Source organism: Teleopsis dalmanni, chromosome 2 (assembly GCF_002237135.1).
Source record: "Teleopsis dalmanni isolate 2A chromosome 2, ASM223713v2, whole genome shotgun sequence".
In the NCBI taxonomy this organism is placed as follows: domain Eukaryota; kingdom Metazoa; phylum Arthropoda; class Insecta; order Diptera; family Diopsidae; genus Teleopsis; species Teleopsis dalmanni.
In genome coordinates this window covers 162,401,401-162,413,956 of record NC_051847.1, presented here as the reverse complement: position 1 = coordinate 162,413,956, position 12,556 = coordinate 162,401,401, and the positions used below count along the sequence as shown (strand labels likewise).

Genomic DNA, 12,556 nt, shown 5'->3' with positions numbered 1-12,556 from the left:
CTAGTCTTTCTGTCCGGCTATTTACTGCTTTGTATAATTCGCCGGACAATTACTTCATAAGAAATCATGGATCTGTAATAAGTAATCATGCTGTATTAATCTACGGTAATCATTTGGATATAATACTTCAATTTTTCTCTGCTATATATTTGACAAAATTTTTTACTATTTCTTTATTATTTTCTAAAGAAATTTTATATAAAATATTATTCTCAAAAACATTGGTTCTTTCTGTTGTACAGAAAATTCTGGGCTAGTCTATTTTACTTTCTTGTGTATCTGATAATGAACGTTAATAAAGCAGAGTTGCGATTTACACTTTGATTAAACTTTTAGTTTAGAATATTGTCTGGAGCTTGTCATTAACAGCTAAGGGCAATATCATTAAAACCTCTTCCACGTAACATTCTACAGTACTGGATCTTTTTGAAATAATATGCGATGATAAGTCGTCACTTAGCTGCCAGTATTTGGGCAATAACTTCGTTAATGTTACTTTTAGTTAATGTTAGACTCTGAGAATTGTCTATATAATATGATTTAGTGTGTAATACAACAAAAAAGAATCCAATGATGATAAATCAATTGCATGATAATGATGACTAATAAACATTATATATGTAATAACCAACAAAATTTTAAAACAATCCATTAGTTGTTTTACATATCAGCATTTTTTATTATTATTATTAATTTTCTTAAATAGTTAAATTGAAATTCCTGTGGTCCACTGCTCTTTGTAATTATGATTAGTCGTTTAACCTTGAAATCATATATATTAGTTCAGGTATGCTAAAAACTATTTCAAAAACTGAATGATTCGTTCATAAATGATGTGAAGGAAACTGTGTAAAATGGCTGAAGCCATTGGGGTCTACAAGTTTCTACATGAAACCAGAAACTAATGGCTACAAGGTACAACAGATTTGACTTAAATATTAACTTTATAAGTTATTCCAATATATAATCAACCTATATGTAGGCTATATACTTATCTGGAATCAACTGATAAAAGTGGAATTCATCCTATGATATTAATAATAATAAGGAGAAGGTGAAACGTTCGATTATCAACTGAATTTGCTGGAAGATCGCCGAAACGATTCCCTGTAAATTGGAAATTTTAAAGGAAGTGATGTTACCGGCGAACTTCGTTTCAAAGGAAGGCTTAGTTTATTGGAGTAGTACACAATCTCTGAATCATTTTTTATCTCATCAATTCTTTTCAGTTTGACTGAAAATTAAACCTATGTGAAAATTTTTAGTATTACCATATATGAGCATATAAAACGTGAAGCATGTATTCAACATTGAATTTTATTTATTCACATATTTGTTAAGAACTTGACCAATCTTTAATTATTTTTATTTTATGGAGCTACAAGGCGTATGAGTGACATCATTAGAACAAATTCACTATATTGTTATTGTGTAAAAATTATGATAGGATTTAAATTAACGAATATAGTCTAGTATTTCATATAGCTAAGTGTGTTAATGTTAAGTCACGTTATATACATTCAAAATAATAAAGATTAAAGTATTTTTAAATACAATAATTTTAAATATATGTGTAATTAAAATTCTTGTTGTTAATTCAGAAATTAATTACAACTTAAATAAATTTGCTATTATCGATCAATTATTTCAATGCCCAAATCATATTAAAAAAAAAAAAATAACAATTGAGTTTTGAATTTCAATTTTCTAACTTATATATAATGCAAATCTCATTCACATATCCGTGAATCCAAAAATACCATACTAGATACAATAGAGCATGCTGGTGCGGTTTACTTGTCTTAGCAGTGATATGAAATGATTTTAATAATTGCTGTTGAGATGTGCCTGCAAGTGTGTTGAATAATAGTGGGACTTTCTGCAGTTCCCGCATAGAGTTTAACAAAAGTTACGTATTTTCCGCACACAATCAGTAAATCGCAAACGAAATCGAATATATAACAAAATTGCAGTAGCTGCATAATGAACGTTAACGTTCTAAGTAAAATTTCCAGCTTTGAATTTGGTCAGAAAAGCATCATATCGCATCCTTTGTGTTGGATGAGATATGCCAAGTAAAGTATGCCTTCAACTTGGTTCCAGCTAAAAATATAATCTTACAGCAGTATGGCCAAGGATGTGTGGGTTTAAGAGCTCGTGCATTTATGTGATGATACAAGTCTGTCGCTGTGCATGTATACCGACTGTTGTTATTCATTTGAATGTTCGTAGTTGAACAAAGGCTACTTAGAAAGTCCTTACCGTCGTCATCACATTCTCGGCGTCGTATGCACGGACATCGCAGCCTTCGGACACGTCGCCACAATCATCGTTGTTCTTGTTTTTGTAGTAGAACTCACTATCGATGCCGCTGTTTTTGTTGTGAGGACTTTTGTGTATTGTTGTTGTGCCATAAAGCAATATCGCATCTATTTCGTATTTAATTTGTTCACTGCAGCAGTTGCGAATGGAGAACGTTAGAACGCTGTGTGGCTTTTGTTGGATTCGCTGGCAGTTATTTTCTACAACAGGCAGGATGCGGGTTACTGGTACTGGTATTCGTACTGTAGTGCATAGTGGGCCGCATCTCAAACTCGACTTGCTATTAACTTATTCGTATAACAAAATTCTGTCGGTTCTTGCATATTAAACGGACATTCGCATGTGAGAAACATGCAAAGGCGACCAATACTACCAGCAAATGCATTACAAGGACCATCAACGATATGAACTTAAGCGCACGAAACAGAAAGAGAAATATCACAACAACAAGCATTAGCATTTGTACGGTAATAATGAAGGGCCAAGAAGTTGGCATGGCCGAGATGATAGCCAGCAAAATGTTAAAAACGAATTGAAACGAATAACCAAATAACCAAACAACCATGCAACCATCTAACTACAACCAACCTCCCAGTAGCTCATTCGCCTATATACAAATGCATTGCAATAAGCAAGTGAATAAGCAAACGCAAGACAAAATAGCAAATCCCGGGCATTGAAGTGGTCGTACTGCAAGCATACAATACTATGCCAGCCTGCGATGATGCTTAAGAATGTTTTCGATGTGGCTAAGATCAACCAAACCTGCATATATTGTCATATTCGTATACGGGGAATGTATGCGATATATATGTATGCATGTCTGCGCTCTTGAACATACAAACATTTTCATCTTTTGTGTTCGGACCACTGTGCTGATGCACTTGCTCCTGCTGGTTCTGCAACCGTAATATGTATGACTTAACCCTGCACAGTGGTACAATAAACAACAACTTAGTATGCTCCTTCAATTCAAATAATTTATATCGCAGTGCAGGGTTTGAGTTATCAGTTCGAGTACGACGAGTACGGCTTTTGATGTTCGAATTTTTTTTTTATTCGACGAGTTTAAGTTGTAAGATTTGTAGTCCAAAGAATTTTTTGGAGCAGTTTTTCTTTAATTTGCATGATGAAATCTGCCGAAACACAGGAACTTTTATTTATCTTCTGTAAATTATATTTCAGGCGACCTAGACTCAACACGAAGCTCGATACAGACCATCAAACGTGCTTAGGTGTGTTTGTTTCTATGTAATGTATTTGGTTTTCCAGGTGTGCAGTCACTAAGAATGCAACTAAGGAGAAAATGAAATGCGTACCTGTTTGCCTTATTCCGAACTTTCAAAAATTCTTATGAGGTTTTATACTTTTAGAGAACTTCAGAATACAACATACAAGTCGAATAAACAATGTACATGCAAGAGAAAAGTATAAGAGAAAGGGTAGGGACTCTGTCAAGCATTTCATTCGAACTAGGAAAATTGAAGGGAGCAAGATAAAGGTGATGAAGTTCTTGGGACATTCCATATTTTGCAGGTAATTGCTGCATCTTCGGTCAGCGCTATGCTGGGCTGCAGTTACTATTGGCTATGACCAACTGTTAAGACAGCTAAGCATGTTACCAAAAACGATGGAAAGTATTCGACCATATTTTGAATTCAATTTAAAATAAATTTGTACGCCTTTCTGTGTGTAGCTAACTTTCGGCAAGAAATCCTACTTATGCAAGCTCAAAGATATGTAAATTGTTAAAAAAACTGAAAACACACAGGTATACGTACTTAGAAATATGCGTATATACGATTATATCTACTTACACACATTTAGATATGTACACAAAGTGCGTGTAGACACATTTGACTATCATATGCATGTAAGATAGATGCCTCTAACCTGTGTACATTAATCAATTTGAATACCTTTCAACTACTTGTATGTATATATAATAAAATAAAAATAGGAGTTTGATTTATTAACGTAGCTTTGTACAAACACAATGCCACATAAAATTTACAAGCAACTATGTAGATGAAATTTATGCTTATTTACTAAGCACCTAAAAAGATCTTTACGTACTTGTAAGCTTCAGTAAATAAAGTTCAATTAAACATTTATTAATTGAATACTATTTCATTAAACTCAGCTTTTCGAATTATGAATAATTAAATTAAAGTCGGAAAGTCTAAATTTATTTTTGACGCTTATAATTAGTAAAGGTTTGCTGAGAACAAACTAGATAATCTTACCAAGGACCAAACTGACTAAGGAAGAAAAGTACCACAGTTATGCTTGTCAATGTTATGATTTTTATATATATACACAATACACAATGAAAATACCCAATAACAAGTAATATTTTCTAGAAAATTAGTCCTGGATGCATTTTCAATATCAAAGTAGATCGGTATTTATAATGTTAAACATAGGGTTAAGTTAAGTTATGTTGAAAAGGTGCTTAGTGATACGAACAGCAAGACTTGAACTCGAAAATGAGTCTTGTACATTATGATGCCATTGTTTTCAACATATCTGCTTGTATTAATCTTCCAGATGAAGTTAGAATCCGATGATCCGATGAATCTAACTTTATTATCACTACCAGGCCAATAAAACTATCATTCCCTTGACATTATACCCACTCTGCCTGCAGTTTCCCACAGAAACATTGAAATGGTTCACAGACTCGAATTCTTTCTCATCATCGCAATTTCTATACATCATAATATGTTTGCACAATAGCACAGTTCCCTCGATGGTCCTCCAATAAGAATACTCATGGTGCTTAACATTCATTGGTCAGATGTGACTCTACATTAAAACAAAAGCATAATATTGGCAGCATTTTTAATGTCATATATCTCATCCTAATAAAGACTACAAGTACTAAAAAAATTGTGAGACTATATCTACTACTTTTTTTTTATCTTTGAATCATCTATGTAAATGGTACCTGCCACTTTTGCTGTTGACTCGTAACTTTTTCTAGTTGGATGAAGGTTATGAATATGTCAAGTAGTCTGTACCTGTTATCAAATCAGACTCGCCCAAATCACCGCCTTTTCTTTAGTTTCATCCAGACTTTTACTTTGACTATAGTTATTCGATTTTCATACACTGAGCCCATATAATCGGAGATCATTTTTGACAACGCAGACCTGAACAAACACCTACAGTGTTAAGAGATTAAATATTATATATTATATCCCGAGACATTTTCTAAATTTTGTACTTTTCTTTTGCGTTAATAAATCTAACCTTTTCCCGTTTTAATCTGTTTTGGCATCCATTTTAGAAAATAGAATTTCCCTAAACTTATACCAAAATCCTAAAGAATCTGAAATCCGCCGATCGAAAATTTTCATTCAACTTGTTTGCAGTTTGAATAATGTAAATTATTTTAGTTGATTATTGATATTTATAAGATATCCTGAATATTTTGAAATGTAGTACATTTGTTTCTTAAGAGTATATCAGTCGTATTTTGCGAATAATTTCACGAGTAAAATTAAAAGTGAAGCCCACCATCTTCAATAAAATATTATCATTGTACTTTTTATTATTTTTTTTATCAATTTGATTGAAACAGTGTAATCGGAAAGTAGGAGGTGCTAATGGCAAACTCAAACTTTTACTAGTTATAAATCCATATCAGTATCCTAAAATTTAAGGCCATCTTTCCGGCGTATGTTGAATTTATATTTTCGTTTCATAAAAATCGAATAATATTGAAATTATTGTGATTGACGAGATTGTTCCATTTCAATTAAAATCTTGTAAAATCTAAAGTAAGAATTATTAAGTTTATACAAATATAACATAACATAATATATAACATATAATATATAACATAAAGTATCTTGGAAAATCTTTTTTCGAGTTATAAAACTGCCAGATACGATTTGTAAAAAATTATTTTAGTTAATTTGATAACAGTTCTTCTACAATCGGAAATGCACATATTGCAGGTACCTTCTTTACATAGAATTATAAATAAAAGAGGAGTATTTCTTAAATCAGGTCTACATTTATTGCAGATTCCTCCTTTACATAGAACACTAAATCACTAGAAGGAAAGAAATCTGATTCGAATGGAACCATAACCAGACTCATAAACATAATCTAACCAATATTAATATAATTACTGAAAGGCACAATTTTACACCAAGGTATTTTTTAGAAGTTCTATTACACTATTCCCATCTAAACTTAGCTGAACTTACTGCTAAATAATATCAGACACATTGGTTGAGGTTTTCACAACTTTTTAGTCCAATAAAATTCAAATAAAATTATGGGATGTTTTTTCTTACTTAGCAAAAAAATATATAGATAAATCTTTCTTCAACGCTATATTCGAAGATAGCATTTTGAATCCTATTTTTATTGATAATAGAAATTAGAAATACGTCCTACAATTAATATGATCTATTTACACTAAACAAATCAACATCATTTTTATTTCTGACATAAATGAACTATCAAAATGCATAAAACTGGACTGTTCAGACCAGATATGATCGCGGGCCAATACAAATCGCTGAATAGGTTGGGGGCCACAGAAATAAATACATACGTTCATTATTTTTTCGGAGAAAACTAAAAATACAGAGATAATGATAAATTTACTTCTTTTCTATTCTATTAAATTAACATGAAGCGTAATAAATTATTAAAAACATTTTAGTTCATTTATTTGGGATATCATAAAAATAAAATAATGTGATGTTAATAAATTACAACAAAGAAAAATTTGCCAAATTTTAGTAGATTAGAAATATGTCGCGGACCGCATAAGGCCCATTTTGGATGTTAATCACATTGTTCGGAATAGTTCTTTTGGATATTACAATCATGTATTTCGACAAATGGGGATCCCATTGGAATGTTACAGTTCTATAAAAATAATATCAGTTAGCATTGAACTGTTTGTGCCTAACAATCCAGAGATATGTATAAGAATTATATATAGCTCTGGACTAACTCCCATTTCAAGACTAATAATTTAAACAATTTTTATGAAACAAACAGCTTGGAAAATATTGAATTTGAACTGATAAGATAATTAATTGCTTTTTATATTTTAATTAACTGATTGATGGACTATTAAATTAATATTTTTAGAAAATATTACTTTCTATACATAGTTTGGTATATTTAACTTGTTGCAAAGTAAAATAATTGCAGAAATTTCAATTTTATAAGAAGAGATTACTTTGCGGGAGCCTATCATCCTTCAGAAAAGCAATTTGCATTTTTAAAAGTAAATAGCCCAACCTCGGAAAGTATGAGTAAATGAATCTGGACAAAGGTTCAAAGGAATTGCTTTGATGTTCACAAGGACAAAGATTTTTTAACATAAAAATGCAGAACAAATAAAAATTAGAGAAGAAATTGCGATAAAAGCCAAAAACAACATAGGCCAGTCCGCCTGTTTTGTTTTAGAATTTTAGTAATTTTTTTACATGGCCCTTTTGTATCTGAACGTCTGCACAACTATTTCTATTTGTATCTAACAGATAGTGTATCCTAGATATGCGCACTTCAGAGTGGAAAAAAAAACATAACTTTGGCATTTTTTCATTTCTGCCCATTTCAATATTTTTTATTTATTATTATTCTTATTTTTTCTTGTAAAAATGAAAATTTCTTTTGTCTTAAACTCTTTCGTGTTGGTTCTGATGATTGTTTTTCATGTTCCCAATGAACACGAAAATTGAAGAATGAATGAATAAAAACTATGTTGAGACATACTTACAAATACTTTTATATATACTATATTTATGGACAGAGGTATGTGCAGTATCTCCTGCAGTATTCTATGAGTTTTTTCATGTATAGCTGCATTGCATGCGCCTGCCTGTACTTCAGAAATCATTCTTTGGATGATGATAAAATGGATACGTTGCCTACGGCAAAATGCCACTTTTCAAATGATTTATTGATTTTCTTTTTATGCTTAAAAATGCTGCACCATCGGACGTGAATAATACCGCGTTGTATCTACTACCACAACTGCCATTACAGCACATAGGAGACATTCTGTCAACTACACTGTGCAATGTGTTTCTTGATGTGGGGGCCAAACAGTGCGACATTTTTCTAAATTCTTTGTTTCGCTCATCAACCTCAATTTGCAATGTGTGGCGCGATGGGTTTCCTTAGTAAAAATGGGGCTCACATTGTTTGCAAGTAAAAAGAAACGTTTCTTCTTAAACAATTCTTTGCGCAGTGCTTTATTAATGAAACAAACTATTTCATTTCAGCCCACAACTTTAATATCGCCTGCGACTCTACTAAGACGACGCCGTGGCACTAGCTTCGAAATGGCCACTCTTCTTTGTAGCATGTTAATAGGAGCTCGATTTCCAGCTATGGTTGTTTCAGGAGTTGCTAAACATAGAACAATTATGAATGATACTACGGCCCTGCCATATCCATTTCCTATTGAGGACTTCGAAATAGAAGAAGAAGTCGAATCAAAAAATGTGAAATGCGTGAAGTACAAACTTCGTCCTATACCCGATATTCACAGCCATTTGGAAGAAATTATGTTAGAGAATGATAAGATAAAAGCTGAAGAAGATAAGGCACGTGAAGCGGAAGCAAGAAAAAGGGTTCAAGAGGTAAGTTTATTTACTTTACTTTTTATCGATATTTATAGAAAAGGTCTATCAAAATTTTGAACTATTCAATTAAGAATAATGTTACTTTGATCAAGTGACATTTAGATTTAAATAAAAAAAAACGATCTATAAAAATCGCTGTTACAAAATTAGCATTAGAAAATATTTCAATGAAAAGAACTCAAACTCTTGAATTTTTATTAAAAAACAATTTAAGTGTTTCATTATTATTTTTAAGTTTAATAATTTAACTAGTCAGTAGTAATAAAAATTTTTATTCATATTTCAGCTTCATGAACTTATACCTATAGATAGGTTTCACTATAGACGTTCACATGCTTGGGTCGTCATTGTACAAAATGCTCCATGGACTCGAAAACCAATAATCATGGTGGAGAACGAATTTGGTGACACTGTGGAGGCACAACCAAAACCAATTTTCATCGAACCAGCTAGTGGTTACATATTTGAGCAAAGTAGTGATTACATATTAATTGACAGTGTTTGGGACAACAAAAATTATTATGTCAATAAACAGGATTATAAACGTGTTCGTGAGATACGCTGGGACTTCAATAATATGGACGATTGGGAGCATTTACTACTAGGCGAGCCACGGGAGCTTGTCAAATTGAATGTAAAGTCTGATGAAAATGTAACTGATGTACCAATTTTGGTAGATAAGCACTTAGATATAGACCAATCCTGGGTTATGAGACTTCATATTGGTGAAGCAGATTTTGAACAGAGATATCCAGATTTACAGAAAACAGTACGCTATCACAAAGTGGTGCATGAAAATTTTTCACCGTATTCACAGCGTGATGGTAAAATTGAACAAATTTTGATTTATGGTACTAGTGATTATAGGAAACCAGTAATGCGGTACGAATATTATAAAAATCGTAGTGATAAATTGGAAAAAATAAAGTATGACCATGATACGTCGATTATACTTGAAGTATTTGGGAAGGGACGTAACGATAATCTACATTGTAATGCTTGATTGGAATCTTGAATACATACAAATTTTTAAAATGTTAACTAATTTTAGATATGGAACATAAACTTGACGTGGATGAAGATAAGCGTTTATACTTTTACTCTGAATCACGTTTGGATTCATTGAAATATTTAGAAGTGCGATCGAACTGCTTACTACTTACATATGGTAAGCGCATTGATCGTTGCATTGCACATGAGTTTGATTTTAAACCACATGTTCAAGTGTTAAAGGTAAAAACACTAATATTAAAATACTTGTCATTGTCAAATGATTTTAAATTAATATTACTTAAAAAATGTAAAAAAGTTATAATTCATTTTAACCAAATTTAAAATTTTCTCACATAGAAAATAACCGAGAAATTTAGTCGAAATCATGATATACCTCACTATCAGGATATAAGTCAGCGCACATATATATTTAACCAACGCAAAGTAGTCCTGAAATTTCACTATGCGCCTGGAGCATTAACAGCGTCTACGAGAGAGTTTATAAAACCAATGAAACCAAACTATGGCGAAGAACTAAAATTTGATCCGAGTCTAACCAAATTTTACAAGGTACTACAATGCCTATTAACATTTGATAACTTAGCTTCAATATTGATTTATCACAATGATTAGGCAAATCCCGAAGACCCGGATGCCCCACCATTAGATTTATACCTACTTCTACTTGAGCAATTGAAACAAGAAGAGAAGTTAATTAAATTGTTCGAAAAAGTTTGGGATGACATGAATGCTACACTTGACTTACGTTTGTCTGAAGTCATGAATCCAAAACTGAAATTCAGCATATTCGACCCACTGCGCAATGGAGCCGCACGAGCTATTCACATAAAGCAGGCAAGTATTAATGCAGTTAATTATTCTTCAATTAGAAATAATGTTAAATTAATCAATATTGTATCTTCCCACACATAAACTTGTGATTTTAAACTGTTTACTTTCCTTTTTAATACTAATTTATACAATAAAGCTTCCGTCAATGAAATTATATTGGCAAATATTATTGTCTAGCAATGAAAATAAATAAATTATCTCCTCACATAGAAGTATCCTTGAGCAGGAGTAAATAATGCGCAGTGCATAGGAAGCTGTGTGTCTCATTACTGCTCCTTGTAAATATGTTTTTTAATGCACATTTATGTGCATAAGCTCATTAGAGCACGCACTTTGGCAACTAATGAATCAGGGGACCTTGAACTTAAATATCCAAGTAAATGAACTTCACTTATTGTCCACATGACACAGATAGTAGACTCGTATTATGTATTTAACGAATTCGAAATAGTGTGTTCACATGCATCCTTCATAATTCGTGATTCACCAATTATACAAATGTCTATGAGTATATAAACTGCCTATGTATACGAGTATAAGTAAATGCAATTATAATAATTATTTACTAGGTTGGAGTGTGCAAACTACTAATCATAACTTAGCATTTGTGTCTGTCCACTTGTGTTGCCTTTATACGTCGAGAGCCAAGTTCCAAGTGCCAAATGCTCCTATTGTCACGAATGCTTAAAATACTTAAGAAAATAATTATTTGCTAAGCAAAGTCAATAATCCTTGCGTATACGTGTGCAGTCTACTCATAATCTACATTTAATTTTATTATTTGATGTGCAGTTTTACACTTACACTTATTTATATTTATTCATTTACAGTATGAAGATGAAGAAGCTTATAGACTAAAAGTTGAAAGCAATCCACCAGATTTCTTGGCGCCTTATTTGGTTGCATACGATAATGAAATAACTCCAAAAGAATCTTATGTGGCCTTTACGTCCTGCTTGCTTGATTTAAGGACTCGGTTCGTTACATTGCTTAATTGTCTGCAACGACAATATGAAGAAGTAAGGCTTTTGTATTGAATCCGATAAAGTATATTCGTAATAATTAAAAAAAATGTATTTATATTTTTATTAGTTGACGGCAGAAGCAAAAGCATTGCAACGCTTCCTCAGTAAATTTCAGGATCAATTCAGTAATTATGACTATGAGAGACTTGTAAATGAAGGCAATAGTCTTGAACTTAACAAGCGTATGATACAACAACGTTTAACCCTGACTCACGAAGAAGCGCAAAAGAAATATGAGGAAGTCAGAGCGTCCTTGTTCAAAGATCCTCGTTTGAAACTAACTCCTGAAGTACTTAGTCGCATACAATTGAAAGGATTCTAAAATAATTCCTTATTTATTTTGTAAATGGTTAATTATTATTATCAAAATATATTTCTAAACCAATTTAAGGAACTCTGATTATTTATTTCAGTAGGAACATGCTTACGAGTAGAAGATAACATTTATCTCCCTTATAATTGTTAATGATTCTAACAATTATCTAAGACTATTATGGGGTCTATTGCTAAAGAAATAATGAGACAATTGCTAAAAATCTAAATTAGGTCTTAATGAAATTGTTATAATAAAATGATTAAATATTTTTTCATACCTAAATAACTATAATTAATGTTTGTTATCAGAACACTTCATAATAGCTATATCAGCAAGTGTCCTTTCTATAGGACACTGCAAACTATGTATAAATCCTTAAATATTGGTTTGCTTTTCATGATTGAAAATTATTTACAATAACT

The 12,556-nt window shown here is 31.7% G+C and overlaps 1 protein-coding gene across 1 annotated transcript in view; it reads left to right on the top strand.

The window, feature by feature from the left end:
- LOC119679067 (coiled-coil domain-containing protein lobo) overlaps positions 1–12,208 on the top strand; it is a 68,859-nt gene extending 56,651 nt beyond the window's left edge. The window contains exons 3-9 of the mRNA XM_038091218.1: positions 8,586–8,945; positions 9,235–9,940; positions 10,000–10,181; positions 10,299–10,511; positions 10,575–10,796; positions 11,624–11,812; positions 11,886–12,208. Of these exons, the coding sequence (XP_037947146.1) occupies positions 8,586–8,945; positions 9,235–9,940; positions 10,000–10,181; positions 10,299–10,511; positions 10,575–10,796; positions 11,624–11,812; positions 11,886–12,140 (2,127 nt within the window). The 3' untranslated portion in view covers positions 12,141–12,208. The remainder of the gene's footprint in view (positions 1–8,585; positions 8,946–9,234; positions 9,941–9,999; positions 10,182–10,298; positions 10,512–10,574; positions 10,797–11,623; positions 11,813–11,885) is intronic.
- The last annotated feature ends 348 nt before the right edge of the window (positions 12,209–12,556 follow it).